Source organism: Serinus canaria, chromosome 5 (genome assembly GCF_022539315.1).
Source record: "Serinus canaria isolate serCan28SL12 chromosome 5, serCan2020, whole genome shotgun sequence".
In the NCBI taxonomy this organism is placed as follows: domain Eukaryota; kingdom Metazoa; phylum Chordata; class Aves; order Passeriformes; family Fringillidae; genus Serinus; species Serinus canaria.
In genome coordinates this window covers 29,630,316-29,649,748 of record NC_066319.1, presented here as the reverse complement: position 1 = coordinate 29,649,748, position 19,433 = coordinate 29,630,316, and the positions used below count along the sequence as shown (strand labels likewise).

The 19,433-nt window shown below is 41.8% G+C and overlaps 2 protein-coding genes across 3 annotated transcripts in view; one reads left to right on the top strand and one right to left on the bottom strand.

Moving 5' to 3' along the window:
- Nucleotides 1-5: 5 nt before the first annotated feature.
- VTI1B (vesicle transport through interaction with t-SNAREs 1B) lies at nucleotides 6-11,128 on the top strand. Of its 2 annotated transcripts, none has more exons than XM_009101979.4 (6): nucleotides 6-180; nucleotides 4,542-4,600; nucleotides 6,035-6,226; nucleotides 7,572-7,745; nucleotides 9,674-9,735; nucleotides 10,762-11,128. In XM_009101979.4, the coding sequence occupies exons 1-6, from the start codon at nucleotides 66-68 to the stop codon at nucleotides 10,856-10,858; spliced, it is 699 nt and encodes a 232-aa protein (XP_009100227.1). In that variant the 5' UTR covers nucleotides 6-65; the 3' UTR covers nucleotides 10,859-11,128. The 2 variants fall into 2 exon arrangements, with proteins under 2 accessions (XP_009100227.1, XP_018763071.1); XM_018907526.3 differs by lacking the exon at nucleotides 6-180 and adding an exon at nucleotides 450-472.
- Nucleotides 11,125-19,433, bottom strand: part of ARG2 (arginase 2) — a 20,732-nt gene continuing 12,423 nt past the window's right edge. The window contains exons 3-8 of the mRNA XM_009101977.4: nucleotides 18,370-18,547; nucleotides 17,409-17,568; nucleotides 13,914-14,008; nucleotides 13,683-13,787; nucleotides 12,322-12,458; nucleotides 11,125-11,452 (exon numbers count right to left, since the gene is read on the bottom strand). Coding sequence (XP_009100225.1) covers nucleotides 11,247-11,452; nucleotides 12,322-12,458; nucleotides 13,683-13,787; nucleotides 13,914-14,008; nucleotides 17,409-17,568; nucleotides 18,370-18,547 — 881 coding nt within the window. The 3' untranslated portion in view covers nucleotides 11,125-11,246. The remainder of the gene's footprint in view (nucleotides 11,453-12,321; nucleotides 12,459-13,682; nucleotides 13,788-13,913; nucleotides 14,009-17,408; nucleotides 17,569-18,369; nucleotides 18,548-19,433) is intronic.

The following is a 19,433-nucleotide window of genomic DNA, read 5'->3' as shown; positions in this document are numbered from 1 at the left end:
CGAGGCGGCCCCGGCGGCGGAAGCGCCGGGCCGGGCAGGGCCGGGGACGCGGGGGCTGTGGGACCATGGCGGGCCGTGGATCCGCGTCCTCGGAGCACCTGGAGCGGCTGCACGAGATCTTCCGTGGGCTGCACGGAGACCTGCGGGGCGTCCCCGAGCGGCTGCGGGGCAGCGCGGCCGGTGAGGCGGGGAGGGGGAGTGGCCGTCCCTCGGGGCACGGCCGAGGCCGCGGTCCCTCCGGCCGGAGGCGCCCCGCCAGCTGCGGGGCCGTGGCAGGAGTGTTCGGGCGCTTCTCGTTAGACAGGCGTGTTTGAGCAGCGGGGAAGGCCGTGTCCCTTCAAGACTTTGTGGGGGGGTGGTTTGCAGTTGCAGGAATTGGGGACGTCGCTTCTGGTAGGCGCTTGCTGGGAGGAGGCGGGTGGCTCTGCCGTGTGTTGTTTCCAGCTGCTGCCGGGTCCTGGTGGCTTTGCAGGTGTGTGGCTTCACTCCCCTGGAGCTCCTCTGCTCTTTCAAATTTAATCTCCGCTGGCAAGCAGTGCTGTGCTAGGTTCACAGCATCCTGAGGAGGAGTTGTTATTTGGACGCTATTTCACGCTGTTTCTATTTAAACTGGAGAACAGGAGGCTCAGGGGTGACCTCCTCTCTCTCCACAACCTCCTGAAAGGAGGCGGCAGCCAGGTGCGGGTCGGCCTCTTCTGCCGGGCAACCGGTGACAGGAGTCTGTCAGTCTTAAGCTGCACCAGGAGAAGTTAAAGTTGGACATTAGGAAGAATTTCTTCACTGAAAGAGTGATTAGACACTGGAATGAACTGCCCAGAGAGGTGGTGGAGTCACCCTCCGTGGAGGTGTTTAAGGAAAGACTGGATGTGGCACTCAATGCCATGGTCTAGTTGACAAGATGATGTCAGGTTGGACTTCATGACTGCAAAGGTCTTTTTCAGCCTAATTGGTTCTGTGGTTCTGTAACAACTGCAGTGCTTTGGGGATATGGGGTTCCCGTTCCCCCCTTTTCTTAATTTGCTATGTTGGATTCACATTTAAAACCTCATTGGAAGAAATAGAAGCAGCTTTTTCCCAGAAGCATCTGTAGATTTGTTGGAGAATGTTTGCATTTTAAATGACTGTTTTAAAAGTTGTGAGTACATAGTTTGTGCACTATGTACTCACAAAATAGAGAAAGCCTATCATTTTAGCCACACTAAGCTGTATTAGAAGCACAATCTGGTTTTATGGGTGTTCTGTATACCACACCAGTGGGTAAAATGCTCTGACAGAACACTCCTTTGTAAGGATCTGTGCTTCTGATTCAGTCCTTGATGCTTGGCAGTGTTCTGAGAACCAGAAAGGGAAGCAATGTGACAAGGAAAATTTTGCCAGTGACATTGAATGCTTCAGATTGAACCCTTCCCAAGAGAAACGTAATCCATGGCTGTCATGAGCTGCTGTGGTTCAGCTCAGGTTTTGTACCCCAGTGATGGGCAAGGGCTGTCAGCTACATTCTGCTGTAGTGTTCATTCTCCCACAATTGAGCTGTTTTGTGTAAAGTCATAAAGACAGTTTGTTAAGAATATACCAGTCTGCACAGAGCATGAAACACTTAACATCCTGTTTCTTAGCTGGCTTTCTGTTTAATAATGAGTTAAATTCAGGGTCACAGTCCTTGTCATCAGCATTTCCAGGAAGTTTGGTACAAGAAAGGTGTTGAAACCTGCAAATGACAACTTGCAAACCTGACTTAATTTCAGTAGTGGTCAACAAGGATAAAATCTTTAAAGAAGCAATATCTTTTCTGGTAGAAATCCTTATTTTCCTATAGAAATGAGCATGATCAGTTTTCTTGGTGAAGTAAAACTTTGTCAGGTCTCTATGACACTGTGGTAGTCATGAGCAGTGAAGTCTAAGCCATGGGCTTAAGTGGAGTATTTAGAAGCAGCTGTTTTTGCAATACCTGGGATTTCTTTTCAATAGATTGCAAATAATTGCAAGTTTAATTTGCTAAAGAATTTGAATACAACTGTTCTATTTTTTTTTTTTCCTGCAAAAATCCTGGCTCTATTTTTTGAAAGTGTTTCTATGTCTGTCTGGTAGAGTCATTCCACTCTCCTAATGTTCTTTGTTTGCTTCTTGTACTTAGGAGGAGGGGAATATATATTTATTTTTTAAGTTATCTGATCCTGAAATTTTCAGGAGGTGATAAAAAGAGACCTTGGAATACTCTTTTAAAACAATTCACATGCTCCAAAAGCAACACAAAACCTGTAGTCCTTGGGGCGTCTTTGAGGGGAAGAGGTTTGGAAATGCTGTTTCACTCTATATATGTTGAAACAAGATGGCAAAGGGGAAACAGCCTGGATAAGTTTCAAATCATATATCTTCCTCTACGTTAATTCAGTTAGCTGTACTTTCCCGCTGAATCTCTTTCCAACTGATTGGAAATAAGTCAGTTAAATGTTGATGAGCATGTGGGTAATGCTGCCATGGCACAGGCAGTGCTGCAGCATTTTAGAGTTCTGTCTGTGTGCTTTGAGTTGTGGTTCAATGCAGAGTGACACCAGGTGAATCTCTCAGTGTATTTTGCTGTTTCTGGATACCAGTAGAACATTTTCAAGCCACATTGCTGGGTTTCTTGTTGGCCTCTAGACAAAAAGGTCTCAAGCTATTGCTGCTTGGCTTACCTAAACCATTCCATGATTCTATGCCTTTTGGAAGCTGGCATTTCTTTGGCTGCAAGCTTATAAGTGCAGCATCTGATTAGTCTGCACAGGAGAAACAAAGCAGGGAAATGCTGCTTTTCCAGATCTGTGATGGGTTTCCATGACTTTGAAGCAGCAAAGTGGGTTTAAGAGGGCACTGCTTGAATCAGATTAGTGAAATGACCTGTAGGAAACAAATTACTGCCTTCCAAAGTCAAACTGTTTTTCCACAGTTCATGTCCATGATTTCACTTGTAACCCAGCTACACAAACTATGGCATCAGCACAAATGTATATGGTGGCAAATCATGGAGGAAGTTGAGGAGCATCTATTTAAGAACCTCTTAAGTCTGCATTTCCTCCTGAATAAATTGGGATGTGAAACTACATTTCCTGATACCAGCTGATGTGTAATATATTAACAGTCATTATATAGCTCAGTCTGTAATAATTCTGTGTGCTACATGAGACCACAGCTACTTCTTTAGAAGATGGGTTTTAGTTCTGTCTTAAGTTCTCCACAGTTCAAATTCTGGGCTTAATCTGAATTTGAGCTGAGAAGGAAAGCCTATAGCTTAGTTGTGTTGTATATCTGAGAGGAGCTATATACCAATGTTCTGAACACGCCAAGTTTTTTCTTATCTTCTGCTGAGATCTCAGTGGTTTAAAAACTACTTCTTTTGCAAAGAACTGTGCTTACCAAAAGGCATTGTCAAGTGAGTTTTTTTACTGCAGTGATGTTTTTATAATATTGTGTGTAATTTTGGCTTTAATCAAATTGGAGGAGTTTTACCAAGATGGCAGTCTACATTTTCTGCTGCCTAGAATTTTGTTTAAGACTGAATAATACTCTTTGAGAGAGGTGAGTTAAGCTAGGTGCATAGTTGTCAGATTTCTGATAGAGTTTGGTTTTGTTTGCAGTACTCTACAACAGTCCTCTGGTGTTCACCTTCAGTGCTTTTGTAAAATATTACAGAACATGTGTTTTTGCTCAGTTGAGATAAGGAGAGTTTCGGAGTTAGACTTTCATTGATGGTGGATGTTAGAGAGATGTGATAGTTTTTTAACACATGAAAAATAACACGCCTTAAGGTTTTGTTTAAAAAGAGAGTAACAGCAGTGAAACCCATTCTTTGGTCTCCAAAGCCCTAGGTACACAGATCTGGGTAAACTGCCATCTCAAACAACTGAAATGTCTAGTGTTGTTGGCTGGTTGGAACAACTCATGTCATTCCACAACAGGGAAGCGTTTGGGCTTTAGTGTGTGAACCTGAGGTGATACCTTGGTGGCATCTTTTATCTCAGAGAGCTCTGGAATGCTTATCCTGTGTGCTTAGGTACTTTATGGCCACAGGAATGCAGAGTGCCAGATCTGGCAGGACCTTCAGGGCTCACTTGAGAATGTAGATTGACCTGATGTTCTGTTCAAATCCAAATTATAGTTTCTGCCTTCAGTAATCTTGCCAAGTGTTTCCAAAAAATGAGGAATATATTTATGAGCTCTTTACCAATGTGGCTTCTTTGCTGTTCTTTCACACTGAATGTTTTTCAACATGCAGTTCTGTCAGTGGACATTGAAGGACAGTAGGTCAGAAAAATATTTGAACAATTACTTCTTCTGTCTACCAGAGGCAGTGTTCAGCATTTGGAAGAGCAATTTCTGCTCTCTTGCCCCACTCCCATCTGAAAAGTTGTCATAAGAACAAGCTGTTCCCATTTGAGATAAATTTTGACGTGGTGCTCTGCAGCCATCCGCCTGTGGCAGCTTCCTTGTTTTTAATGGATTGAGTTGGAGTTCTCTTGTCATTTCTCTATGGTTTATCTGACATACTGCTCTTACTTTCCCAGAGGAGAAGAAAAAACTGGTTCGAGAATTCGATGAGAAGCAGCGTGAAGCCAATGAGACGGTGAGTGTGAGGCTTCCAGCCTTCCTGATGCTTGGATAACTGCTGCCTTAAAAAGGACAGCACTTACAAATGTTACTTTTTAATGGATGCTATTCTGGCAGGCAGGAGTCTAAGTTTTTTACTGTTTGATGATTGATCTGGTAGGTGTGTCTGTGTTTGTTGAGACTGTTGTGTATACTTATATGGATACATAAATATAGACACATATTCTTACATGTTTTTTGAGGGGTTTTTGAATGCTCAGTTTTGATAACTGCTTTCACTTTGTTCAAAAAAGTAGAGCAGTGGAGGTGCAATTAAAATTGCCGGAGGTTTTAGGGCAGGCATGTAGACAATCTGCTGCCTGGGGTTTTTTATCACCCTGCTGTCTTTTTTCATGTTGGTCTAAGCCTGTCTGATCTTTTTGTAGTAGTGTATAGGCTTGCTGGACAGCAGGTGATATGGAACAGCACCAGAAAAGCCATGTGACTCATCTTTTAAAACAAGACATTAAGAATTAAGCTTTCTTTTCATATTTCAGCGTGCAGTTTGTTAGGTTGTGTTTTAGTCACAGGTGAACATAATGCTTTATTCCCCTAACTTACTGGGGTTTTTTGACTGGTTCCACTAGGTGATGTATGAGATGTGGAGCTCGTACTGTGAGAGAGCTGTATGCTCATGTTGTCATACAGCTTTAAACATTTTGAATTTGTTACAGCTGTCACTAGAAATTGATGTGAAAATTCATGCATCCAGAATCTCGGGGCTTGCAGATTGTAATTCCAGTTGCCAAGCCTGAATGTTCAGCCTGTGCCTACCCATGCAATAGATCTGAATGAGGAGATGGCTGAGGTACTCAACATCTTTTTTACCTCAGTCTTCCATTGCCTTTTTTCCCACATCTCTTGGGTTAGTGGACTGCCATGCCAGGACTGTGGGAGCAAATTCCTCCTTTAGGGGATTACCAGGTTCATGAGCACATGAGAAAGCAGAAACTTACCTACATCTATGGGACCTGATGAGATTCATCCTAGAGTCCTGAGGGAATTGGCTGATGTAGTTGCTAAGCTACATCCATGGCATTTGAGAAAGTCATAACAGTCAGGTGAAATCCCAGGTGATGCCCCACCCTGGCATCAGGGTGATGTCCCTGGATGCCCTATCCCTGGGCGTTACAGTTGTAATAGAAATCTGATACCCATCCTATAAATGCTTAAACTATAAGAAATTGGGAATTTTTTTTTATTGCAGCATCTGAAAATGCACATGGGCTCAACAGCATTGGGTAGCGTGATGTACTCAATACTAGATGGGGTGTGGGGTTTAGGGTTATCCCCCTCAGCCAGTCCAAGACAAACATGTGAATCCTTTCATCTGGTGCTTAGTTTTGAGTATGGCTGCTGCTAAGAATAGATTTGGTGCTTTAAAGAATAAACATGCTTTCTTTTGTTAAAGCTGCGGGAAATGGAGGAAGAGCTGAAGTATGCTCCTGTGCCTTTCCGCAACCAAATGATGAGCAAAATCCGAGCCTACAGAAGAGACCTGTCCATGTTCCAGAGGGAGATAAGAAGCACAGATTTGGGGTTGGGCCGTGGAAACCAAGGCGATACAAAATATGGAATCTTTGCCACAGAAAATGAACAGAGTGTAAGGATTAGATGTAAATGTCATTTAACTGTGCTGTGATTGTGCAAGAGTAGTATCGCAGGTGCATTGTTTACAGTGCTTCTACTTTAAGCCACCTCTGTGCTTTTATAACTCCCTGTATATTTCTCAGCACGTAACATGAATATCTCAGGGAGGAGAAAGAACACCTGGAACTTAGAGGAGAGCTTTTTTGTTCTAAAACAAAGATTGGAATGTAATCAAAATGGAACTTATTGAAAGACATGTGGTTAGTAATTTGCACAACATTGTGTACGGAAACTCTTCGTTTAATCATTCCACAGGTTTCCCTTCCTACAGAAGGGACAACACAGAAGTGATGCTGCTTACTGAAAAAAAAGGTTAACTCACCTAGTTCTAATCTCCAAAACTAGCAAAGTGTGAATCATGCATTGTATAGGGTCTTTGGTAGAATTATCTTTTAAGCGATCTTAGTGTAAATAATTTCAAGAAAATATAACGATTTTTCCTCTAGCACTTTTTTCACTATGGTTTTGCTGCTACAATGCAAAAAGTACACCAATTTCTGTTTACCAGAGAGGCTTAGAGATATCTGAGCTAGTGAGACTGAATCTCCCTAATGTCTTCAAGTTGCTATCATCTGTACAGAAAGTTCATGGAGGTGGGCTTTTCATTTTTCTACCTTAGATGAGGCCAGTTTTCAGGGGGATTCTTTGCTTAGTATTTTCTTCTGCTGCAGCTTGGGAAATTTTTACATTTGATTCCTCCTGACTGATTACTCTAAAACCTGGGAGCAGGGTGATAAATTAGACTTTCTGAAGCTTAAGAAAACACTTTATTTTGAGCTACCTTCTGACCCCAAGGTCAGCAAACATTCCTTATCCTCTAGACCAGGCTACTGGCATGAAAAGAGGATCTTTGTGATTTAGCAGTCCATCTGTTAGTGCTGTTTGTTCCTAATCCTTTTGACTGTAAACTCTTAAAGATTTCCCTGGCAACCAACTGTGAAGTCAAAAATAAGGCTGACTTTAGATTGAAGTGAATGGAAGTAAAAGTTAGCATCTGGAAAAGAAAGGTACTATTTTCATGTAAATGTTCTTTGATGGAAAAGTAAATTGTTACAAAATCAGTTTTTTGGAACTGTTTTAACTCTTCAGTTGTGTATCCTTTTTAGAGATTTAATCAGATTTGTTCATAATCTTACAAGGTGAACAAGGCTCGGCCAAAATTAACTGGGCTGCATCAGTTAACATACAAAATATGTACAGCTAATATGAGTCTATGGAGTCTCATTCTAACTTTTTAATGTCACAAGCCTAATACTTCTGTCTTTGTGCTTAATAGTTAAGCATCCATTATTTTTCAGACTAACCTGCAGTCACAGAGGGTGCTACTTCTCCAGGGCACAGACAGTCTGAACCGAGCCAGCGAGAGCATCGAGCGCTCGCACCGAATCGCGGCTGAAACCGACCAGATTGGCACGGATATCATCGAGGAGCTCGGGGAGCAGCGGGAGCAACTGGAACGCACCAAGAGCAGGGTAGGCAGGAAACTGGGCATTGCTTTGAAACAATCTGCTGTTACTTAGAGGGAACTGTATGCCACTAATTACTCTCAGGGACTTCCTAGGCATAGTCATCCAGTTAGATATCTCTACAGACCAAATTCAGGCTGCCACATTTCTATTTGTTCTCATAAGAGAAAAATTACTGTAGAAGGGTCCAAAGCATTGTGGTCAAATGTCTGCTGCTGTGTCTATGCAAGATGGGAGATTAAACCTATAGATCTGCTAGAAAAAATAGCATTACTGAAAAAGCTGCAGATTAGAAGGAGTTGCCTTGTGACTAGATTACTAGTTAAAGTTAAGATTTTGGAAGCAGTTAGCATGTTTTTGTAATGAAATTAAATTTAGTAGAAGAGTAATTACTTTAGCTTTCCAATATTTGCAGGGAGGGATAAAATGTCTGACAAGGTGTCTATTCCTTATCCTTGATTCAAGAAGCTCTGCTTCTGCTGTGAAAGCTTCAAAAACTAGTTCACTTGTTTTGTTTACACACTCATGCAAAACTGACAGTTTGATTTTTGAGCTAACAAACTGATGGGATTTTCTGTGTGTGCAAGGGATCCCGAGTGTAAAGCTTTTAGGTGAGTGACTTCAGGGGACACTGAGTTTGGTAAATAAGCCCACTCAGCCCAAACAAAAAGCATACCTCTGCTTTTGGGAGTCCTTTCTACTCACTGCAACAAAGCCTGTAGCTTTTTCATTTGAGTAGTTCTGTAATTTCATTTGATTTGTCCTGTTCCAAGGTTTGGGTTAGAAAGCAGGATGGGAAATTGATCTTAAGATTTGTAGGTATAGTTTTTGTCCTTCAGCTAATAAAAAGTATTACAGTCCTTCAGGCATCACAGTCTCTCAACAGATCATTCATAGATGCATAGAGTTGTTTAGGTTGGAAAAGGCCTCAAAGATCATTGAGTCCAACTGTTAACCCATCACTGCTGTGTTCATCACTAAACAGGGTCTCTGACTTCTACTGTGAGCCTCTTAGGCAATGAATTGTAGAATTGTGTGAATCACACATTCCAACTGGAAGTAGACTTTCTTCTTACTTGTTCTTTCATAGTGAAGATTGGAAATCCACTAAGCTCCCCATGGACTTGATAGTTTTCTTCCCAGTTTGTCCAGTCCATCTCTGTGCAAAGAAGCATACAAGCAGCTTTGCAGTTGAGAGCAATGTTAAACTACAGAGGAATTGTGCAGGCATGTGTCTGTCATACAAGTGACCTGGCTTACTCTTCACTTCCCTAGAATGTTTGGAAATGGAATAGTGAAATCTTACCTGGAGACCAGTGGCCATGCATCATGAATCATGTCTGTGAAGGAGCACCTTTTTTAGTTGTCTGTAACTTCACTTCATTGCATGTTTCTTAATGGCTGACTGGGTATGCTGGGCAGTTCATTTCTGGGCAATATAAAGCTGAAATGGATTATCCATTAACAGCTCAGAGCTTGTACCCCCTGGGTCACTTAGACCTCTGAGTGCAACACAGTTCTTTCTTTGATAGAGCTTGAGCAGCATTTCAAACACTTTGATAAGCACTGGGGTGAGCACATTGGTATCCCTTACTTCTGGAGGTAACAGAAACGAAACTTAATGAAAGCAGTTAATACCACTTTTCTGATATTTCTATATTAATTAAAGAGGCAGAAAATGGTCTCAAATTGCATTTCTTTGTATGTATCTAAGGGAACATATACAGAAAAGTCTTAATTTCTCCTTGGAAAAGAGGCAATGCTTCCAGCTGCTGTTGTGGGTACAAAATAATCCTGTGTCTCAATTTGGAGAGGACATGGTCATCCTGTCCTGTAATTCATTGCAGCATTTCAACACTAGCTGTTTTCACATGCATCTTTCCAGAGTTGATGTGTGCTTGTTTAACTGACAAGTAACCTCTGGCTCTCCTCAGCTGGTGAATACAACTGAGAACTTGAGCAAGAGTCGCAAGATTCTACGCTCGATGTCTCGGAGGTGAGTGGTGTGACTGACAGCAGCATGGGCTATTGGTGCCTGCTGGATTTAGGGGAAAAAAAGTATGGCAGCTGGGACTGTAGGGAGGCTTTAGGGAATGTGTGAACAGAATGTGAGTCCACATGCAGATGCTAATTTGTGTGTTTTCCTCTCTGGTAATTGCTTAGTGGAGTACAGGCTGTTGAACTGCACTGAATGTGTGCTGTTTGGTCAGGATGATGTGGGGTCTTTAACCATCCAAATCATGGTGAGGACAGAAGCAAGTTACAGTGACTTGCTCATGGTGCCTTCAGATGCCACTCATTCAGGCTGGGAAAAGCTGTGCCATAAATCACTGCAGCATTGGACGAGTTAGATGCCTGATGACACAGACTAATCTGTTTAGCCCACACCAATACCCTAGAGCAGTTAGTCCTAGGCTGGCCCATGAGACACTCTGAGCTGGACCATGTATTATTTTGATGGCTAAAACCTTGGCTTCTTAAGTGGATTTGCAGTTTAGCTATATTGTTTAATTAGCCTTGAAAACCCAGTTCATAGATTGTACTCCCAGCAGGTACTTATCTCCTCACAACCTTTCCTTTATGCCCATTGCCAAAGGAAATTGTGATAACTGTCTAGTTTTGAGTAGTAAAAGTACTTTATTATTTTGAGATTTTTAGTTTTCCTTCAGCAAGTAAAAGCACAACCATGAGGGGTTTTTAGCACAGGACTTCAGGTATTGTTTTCCTCTTTGCTTGACTGAAGGAGTAGGCACATATAGGGCAACCATCTGCCTTCTATGGGACAGGAGAAGAGGACCAGAACTGCTACTGCCAAAATAGGAGATTCAAACAGAATTTCCAGGAAAACATGAGTAGTGAACTATTGAGTTTGGCCCTTTCTGCTTGTTAAGAGCTTTTTGAAAAGCACAGTATGATCTCGCTGAAACAGGGAAGGGATGATGGGGATCTGGATCTAGAATAAGCTTTCATAAACAAGCTGGAAAAAAAAAACAACTATCAGATTTTTATTTTTTCACTCTAGAATAACCACAAATAAATTGCTGCTGTCAATTATCATCATCCTGGAATTGGCCATCCTAGGAGGTGTGGTCTACTTCAAGTTCTTTCGCAAGAAATGAACCTTTATAACCAAGATGAGCTTTTCCACTGATGAGGAATAGGATGGGCTATCTGCTCCCTTTGACTGTCTGAGGGTTGAACTGAGTCATGAGATGGCACATTCAACTGAAACTGTACTGACACTTGAAAGACAGAATGGGAGTAAAAAGAAACAAGCTTGAACTACTGGTAAGATTAATAAGAAGGTAATAAATATTTTATTGTCTCATTTTGTATATACTTAACTAAATGAATAAATCTTGCTATGTAATAAAGTAGCCACTGATCAATGGAAAAACTAGTTTATTTAAAAACTGAGGTGTAACAGTATTTGCCAAGTGTTGACAATCTATCCACTCAAGTGCCTCAACAGAGCTCTGTAGTGTCCAATATATCCAACATGGGTTCTTAAATCCTCACTTGCTGTTCACTGTCAGATTCATCTGGAGAGCTGGGTGTTGGGAGTTCATCAAAAGCGATGTGTGCTCCTTCCCTTGTCTGCCCAAAGCACGTTGCTATCACATCGACTGCGAGGTGAGCAGTTGCTTTCACTGCCTCTTGAGAAGCTCCGAGCAGTGGATTGACTTCAACCATGTCTACAGCTGAAAGCATTCCTGTGAAAATGATTTACAGCTTTGTTATTCTGACAAAGGGTACAGTCTTCTGCACGGTTTTGTTTGCAGCCTTTTATTCATTGTAGCAAGTCTGGTATTTGGGTCTGTGACCCTTAGACAACTAAGATTGGCACTCAAGGGATGAAGTTTGTTCTCAGATGCAAATTAGTGTTTTAAATTTGGTTCTTTCTTACATCATCACTACCTCACTCATTTGTGCTTTCAGGATTCAGGAAAAACGTTTGATGTTCCATACACATTTATGAGAGGAATGTTTTTTCTCCCAGTCCAAAAATGAGAGGTTACAAAATAGTCTCACCTCGTATTCCTTTGCCATCCTGTTCATGAATCTATAGACTATTGTCTGGTTGGGATTTTTTAACCTTCTTTTATGGCAAATAATATTGTTTAAACATATTAAATAAAAACTTGATGGTAATAAGATGAAAAGTCCTCATATATTGAATCAACTGCAGTATATTTTATGAAAGCTTGATTTCTTGAATCCTAGAATGGAACTTCAAACTATTTAAGACTGTTTACAACCATTTTTGTATTCCAGATGCCCATCTTGCCTCATGTGTTTAGGGTTAGGGAACAGTATTACACATTTTTGACATTAGCTGTTAACATACTGTGTATTTTCTTTTGCTAAGCTGAAGTTGTTGATGGTTAAGATGCTTCCAACACCAAGGGAATTGCCCAACCACAGGACTTCTTTTTCCCTTACTGAAGGCTGAATTGACTTTGCAGGGACCTTTGCTTTGACTTCACTTACTATCTATTTATACTAGAAAAACAAAACCAGTAAGAGCTCTGGGTAGTTTGTCCTGTCCTTGCTTAGCCCCATACTGCTGGTCAGCTCCTACCTGTGTTGTGTATTTCCTCTGTGATGTACATGCCTTCTCTGTAAGTTAATCCACCCAGAACAGGAGTCCCCGTTGCTGGAGCCAGTGAGGGATCAAAAGCATCAATGTCAAAACTCAGGTGAATTGGTCTCTGTCTCCTGAGACAGAATAAAACAAGAAAAGCAATCTTAGAGCCTTACAGTTTTTCTATGTGCATTTCTTACTGACTAAGCTAATCAGCAAAGTAGCATCAAGCTCCTTGAACCATGTCTCACATACATTAAAATAGCATCTACTCAGCAAGGATTTGGCTGAAGATAAGTACTTTAGTTCAAACCATCTTAACTGGTATTTGTCATCTTAGTGGATCGATGTAAAGAAGTGTGTGATACAATCCAGCCTTTTCTCCTTTTGTACAGAAAGCCAGGGTGAAGCCAGCCTGTGCATGGCAGCTAGGATGGAGGAAGCACTGAGCTCAAGGATTTCACTGACAGTTCATCAAGATGAGCATTCCAAACCCTGCCATGTAGTCTAACTGCTGAAGTAGTAAAGGATAATCTCAAACCTAAAGCATTAGTTACTTGCTATATCATCTGCCAGCTGATGACAGCTTAATAAACAGGACACTGCTTGTCACTCACATGAATTATTTAAGTGGCAAACTGCATACTTCCAACTTACTGCAGATGCTCAGTAAGGAGAAACATCTGGATTACCATCTTCTTTACTTGGCACAGCTGCAGCTAGGAAGGGTGAGCACACCTTTAGAAAACAGCAGCATGCAGCACAGGTTTTAACCTGTGACAGAGGTTACCTTTTCTAAGTGCCCCTCTCCCAGCTCCAAGCATAATTTGCTCCCTGACCTGGTTCTCCAAACTTGAACGTTCAAGGGTCACAAAGGTGGCAGTAGTGAACTGCAGTAAGGGAGTGGTTAAAGTGAGCTTTACCACCTGCACTGGCACTGGCAGGCACCATCAGGACATTGTGTGTGAGCAGTCCAAGGGGGAAGCCATCAAATGCTTCCACTTCCCATACCAACAGCTCATTTCAAGTTACTGTCAAGTTGCTGTATGTATTTTTAAAAGTGTAATGTGTATCCTGCAGTCTGAGTTGATTCAAACATCCTGTCAAACTGCAGAAAATGCAGAATTACTTAACAGAACCAAACAGTATAAAACAGAGCCACAACTGTAGTGAGTCATAACCTGTCACAGCCATCTGCCAAAACACCATGAAATGGCTCCAGTGCTGAGGGTTCCCTGTATACTGGACACTGTCACAGTCCTGTACAGCTGCCTTACATCAAGTGACCTTCACTTCAATAACTTTCAGGAAAGCAGACGTTCAACAAGACCAGTTTAAATGAGATAATAGTTCATTACCTGCCCATCAGTCGTTCAAAGGTTCTTTCCATAACTTTCTTAATTCCAAGGCGATCGATATCCCTCATGGAAAAATACTGGATGTCAAAGTTCTTCAAAATATAGCTGTGAAAATATTTTTTTTAAAACAATCATTATTGGTTTAAGCTGAAATCTAGCAACCCTTATGGATGTGATTTCAAGCTTATTATTTCAGTCTTTACAAAAATTGTTTAATCTAAACCAACTTACTACTCAGCAGGATCGACATCCCTCAAACCAATGTACACAATATCAGATGCTGAAAGGCAGGGCTTTAGCCAGGAAAAGCCAGGAAGTTGTGGTACCTGCAGGCAGAGGTTTGGTCACTTTAATGATATACTTAACAAAAGGTCACTTTATGATATACTTAACAGAATGCTATTTCATGCTTCCCTGAAAACTTTGTATTGATTTATAGCATCCTTTCTCTCTCTATTTAGAGAAACTTCTGCACTTAATGGTTTGGCTGATGTAATCAGTCCTTACCTTCATTTCTATGTTCAACTGAGGTAAAGTGATGTGACTTTATCTGAGTTGAATGTGAATGGATGAAGTTTTTAACTGTTCTGCATTTTCCCGTTTGAAGAGGAGGAGCACTAAAAAGCCTGAATTCACAAGCAAGAGGTAATTTGCATCAGTGAGTGTAAGGAGGAATGCTAAATAGATATCCAGATGTAGATCACTTACACAGGGCACTTCATGGTGGTTCTCTGTAACTTACGCAGTACATTATGCTTAGGTGGAAGAATGAAAACCAAGGCAGCTCTGTCTTTTTAGGAGAAGTCATGCAAACTTACAAAAAACAGTATTAAAGATGGATAAATTCAAAGTGGGAAGTTGAAAAAAAAGAAAAAAAATAAAAGAGGGGGGGGAAAAGCAGGGCAAGAAGTTGGGCCTCCAGTGGGCTACATCATGCTGGCTGTTGATGCAGAATTGAAGAGGGTTAGGTCTAGGACAGCAGCTGAAAGATTAGGAAGTCTTTGTTTTTCAGCTTTGGCAATTAAGTAGTCATGGTATGGAATTATAAAACCTTTCAGTTAGTAACACTTACTAATTTTAAGAGTGGTTAAGTTAACTCAAATTTCTCCTTCTCCCAGCTCTGAAAATGGCTACAGTCAATACAGCTGTCAAGTAGCTAAAAGGTTTTGTTTCCCTCTTAGACTTCTCAATTACTAATTATTCTAATTACAATATTGGATGTTTTTAAAGGTGAACATGCCCATACCTATATTTAATTACATTGGGTTAAATTAGCACAGATTATAAAGTATTTGCTACTCTATGACAATGACCTGAACCTTTCCAGTCATAAATTATGAAGAGGGATAAATGAATTGGAGACTACTAGGAAAAATAAATTCAGGTTTCAAAAATTAATTACACAAAATTTATCATCACCACATCATAAACTGAGCATAGTAATGACATAATGGCATAACATTGTCAGATACTCTCTAGTATTAATGATTCAGTAATTTAATACCGCAATTTCAATTATACCTTTTTGTTTGTAAATAAATTAAATTGAATGTATTAACTGCCTTTGACAGGTTCTTTGCTTTGTTAAAATGGGAAGGGAGTTGCTGATAGTAAAGCCAGAGGGGCAGGCATTTTCATGGGAAGGTGTTAATAGCAGTTTGTGAGTTTGGATGGTTCCAGGAGCCCTGAAGCAGTCAGGAAAGGAGGATGATAATTTTTTTTGTCCCATTATCGACTCAGGTGCTGTATTGGATGAGAGTAAGAGGGTGAGCCATATGCACTTCTGCACACATCATGGTTTGCTCCAGAGAGTCAGAGGGGTATTGGCCAGACAAACCATTGTCAAAGACACACTGTCCTACTGCTAAAGAGCTGTTTAAAAATTCATGGTTGTAGAAGCCCCGTGCTACCAGCAGGACTCATGTTAGCTTTCCCCCCTCTAAACAGGAGTACAGTAGGGTAAGAAAGCCCCCCTGAGTGAGTGCACACCTGTTTGTGCACCTGCACAGGCTTGCAGACTGCTGGAGTTGAGGTGGGCTTGTGACAAGATCCCATAACCAGCACCATGCCTGAGTAGCTTGCCACTAAGCATAGCCTAATCTTATTCTTTCTTCACTTCTGCTGCTTGCAAGAAAGGCCAGCTCCCCCACTGACCCCAGAAAGCTAACAGATATTCTTTTAGCATGTCAAAAAATCTCAATAATTGTAAAAAATTACTGCTTTTCTATGCTGCTCAAGAACTGGAACCCAGCAGACCAATATATCCTCATTCCTCAGCTCTTACAGAACTTAAGTTTTGTTCTGTTTCCACCAAGCCATAAACTGTTCACCTTAAGTGAGCTCTAAAATTCACAAAATTTTCTCTTTCACTACTTATCTCCCTTGATAAAGTGTGTGCAGGTGCCAAAACCCCCTTTAACTTATGGGCAAAAAAGTAGAAATACAGTAACCTTTTATATTAACCTTATCATGTTCAGAGGGTGTTGTAAAAAGCCCCATTCGTTTTGCATTACTTTGGGAATTCCAACACGTCTGTAGAGACCACATAAGAATGACTAGAAAGAGTAAAGTATGTAAAAGCACTAGATGATTCTATTGACTTGTGGATGGAAATAATTCAAAACAATTTGCAGGATAAAAGCAGAAGAACTTTATGGGATGACTGCAGTATTGCCACACTGAACAGGAACTGATGCCGTGGTATCTTCAGTAGCCATACAGATTTAAACATGCTTATTCTTGCTTGGAAAGGGTATACTTCCAGCAACACAGCACCCCAAATTTGTCAGAGAAACGAGAAAGTTAGGAGTAAATACTAGCAATGCAGAGTGCCAAAATAATGCAGTCAGGTTTTTTGCAGCTCCAGTGTCTATTCTCAAGGTGCAGTTGCTGATCCTGCTCTCACTCTCCAGCCTAAGCTTCCGCAGAAGCAGATTGTTGTATCAAAGTTCTACCGCAGAGGCCTCGGCCATTCACTGCACAGGTGCTGCAGGTCCCTGACACACCCTACAGCTAAGCCAGGCTACCTCAGCCTTAGGTCAGCCTACTGCTCAGCATCTTGACAGCAGCAAAAATGGGCCATGCACACTCCATGTGCCCCAGGAAACAGCTCTTTTTGACCTCTTTCCAAGAAAAAGGCGCTCTCTTTAAAAGCTCACTGCAAGCAGTTCCAGCTGTTTTGATTTGTAATATTTACAGTGGAGCCAATGCCAGAGCAGCCAGTTAGGAGAGATCATAGAGCAACAGCCCCTGTCAGCCCCCAAGGTTGTCAAAACATGGAAGAGCCAAACTAAGCAGAAGCAGCATGTGAGGTATGCAGGAACCAGCTGTTCCTGGAGGGGAGCTCAGCTGGGCTCTCACAGGCTGGGCTCAGGGGAGGTTCCTGCCCAGCCTCAGCGTTGCTGCTCAGTGACTCGGGAGCAGCACCAGAGTCAGCTGCTGTGTGCAGCTCACTGTGCAGCCCACGAGGGTGCAAACACAAAGAAAAGCTTTTTCTCATTGGTGTCTCTAAGTGTGCCTGTATCTGGGGTTACATGTGTTTGTGGCACTTGTATATATATATTATGTGCATGTATGTGCATGCGTACACACACAACAAATACATTTTTTTCCTTGTACTCTGATAGGAAAGATCTGCATTTGCACCAGGTACAAAAGAACCTCACATCAGCAATGGTGCAGTGCTCTGAGGTTGCCATGTGGGATAACTACAATCAGGATACTCACTTTATCTTGAAGCTCCCTTAGGAGAAATGAGAGAGGCTGTCCATGGAGGCTCCCAGACTGAGTGGTGAGAGGCGTGTTGATGTCAGCATGTGCATCCACCCAGATCACTCCGAGGTGTGGGCACTGCCGTGCATGGCCACTGACAGAACCAAGTGCCAGGCTGGAAGTACAGTAACAAAGTCTTTAGTCACCATTTCTCCTTCAGAACAACTACAAGGACAAAGGGGAGTCTCTCAGCTTCAGTCAGCCCTGTTGTTACATTTTCACACATCAGACATCTCTGACAATAAAGGGAGCATCCCATACAAACTTCATGGCATGCCACTGCTGTGATTCCAGGAGGCCAAGTTAATACAGGGCTGTAGTAACAGATAAGCCACAGCTCTCTGCTGTCACTCTTCCCACACACTTAAATCTTCACCTGCTCTAGGTCCAAATGCAACAGAAAATCTAGCCTTTTTTTATTCTGCTCATGACACCTTCCCCCACAATTCCTTACATGCCCTACCATCTTCAACCAATTCTCAGACCAAAGGCTAGTGAAAAAGAGGAAAAAGATTCATGTTGCAAGATCTATTGCAAAATTGTCTGTGTATAGGCATTACAAACCTGTCTTAAGACGTGACGGGCAAAAGAGACACATCACTAAACATTCAGCAATAAAGGAACAGAGCAGTTCCTCTGAAGGAACCTGATGACACAAACTTCCCCAAAGAGGAAAATCTCAATTGTGTGTCTACACAACTGATCACAGACGAGTCTGGAACTAAGCAGTACTGTCTGAGAAGGTCAGGTTCTTGTAATTGTCTTCTATGTCCCACCCTAAAAGCCCATCCCTAAGGTATTGCCAAGAAACGACCCCCAAGCTGTTCCCCAAGTCCCCTTGTTTTTTAAATTAAAATCTTGCACTCCAAGTGTTGACCTGCAGCATAAACCACTAATTGTTTTTAGGTCAGCTCACCTGTGATCACCTCCTAAAGTCACACATCTGTGTCCAGCAGCTACGGCTCTGCTCACTGCATCAGCCAGCATCTGGCTGGCCAAGCCCACCGACCGTGGGTACAAAACCAGGTTGTTGTACAGTTCATCGTTGGGAACTTGAGTGAAATTCAAATCTCCAAAGTCGTGCACTTGGCATCCTGGGAACACAGCAACAAAAGGAGAGAGTGACTTATTTAAATACTTTCCCAGGGAAATGCTCAAAATCAGTTGGGCAAGTATGAAAGGAACAGTGGAAAAGGAATGGATCCATTTGACTATTTGCATGGGATGCACCTGTCACAGCATTACAAATCAGAGAGTTTAAGACAACATTATCAGCTTAAGACAGCTTTAATTTAGCAGTGAGCTATGCCAATCATAAAAAGTCACTTAGAAAATGTTTGGATTTTTAAAACATTATTTCATGATAAATTCTAACATGAAAAATTATAGTCTGCACTGCCACCTTTCTTCCCATTTAGACAGATTGTATACAGCCTCAAATAAGCTCAGTCACTTAAAGATTCGGAGGATTACACATTTTACTATAGCTACAGTTACTTTACATTTTCAAGGTCCCCAAAAATCCTGGCACAAAAGCACCAAGTAACAAATAATATAACTTTCTTACAGCGCTTCCAGGCAACTCCATTGGAGGATCCACTAGAGCTTTGTAACGAGAACCTGTCCATTTTCTCAACACAAGATATTCTAGAAGGCATTTTAATTCTGGGACTTTGATCCCCAAACTCTTTGAGATCCTTTCTCTAGGATAGTCAGTTACAGCCTGATTGGTTGTTGAACCTGAGAACATTCTGAGTGTAAAACTCAGCCTTTCCTCTCAGAGACTCTCAGTTTAAGACAGGTCTCTCACTGCAGGCTCTGATGAGGGCAGAAGAGGCCCCAAGGTATTTACAGCTACACCAAAAGGGGCTTAATAAGACCACCCTGAATACCTGACATGCCTGTCCCCTTTACTCCTCAGAATCACTAGTCTGTTTGCAGTTCAAAGCATCCTGGCCAGAGCATGACATTTGGCCTTTA

Bases quoted from the DNA above. Each gene is read 5' to 3' on its own strand.
- VTI1B (XM_009101979.4), top strand. From the start codon at position 66: ATGGCGGGCCGTGGATCCGCGTCCTCGGAGCACCTGGAGCGGCTGCAC. The intron at 4,601-6,034 runs GTGAGTGTGAGG...CTTTTGTTAAAG, and splicing joins AGCGTGAAGCCAATGAGACG to CTGCGGGAAATGGAGGAAGA. The intron at 7,746-9,673 runs GTAGGCAGGAAA...GGCTCTCCTCAG, and splicing joins TGGAACGCACCAAGAGCAGG to CTGGTGAATACAACTGAGAA.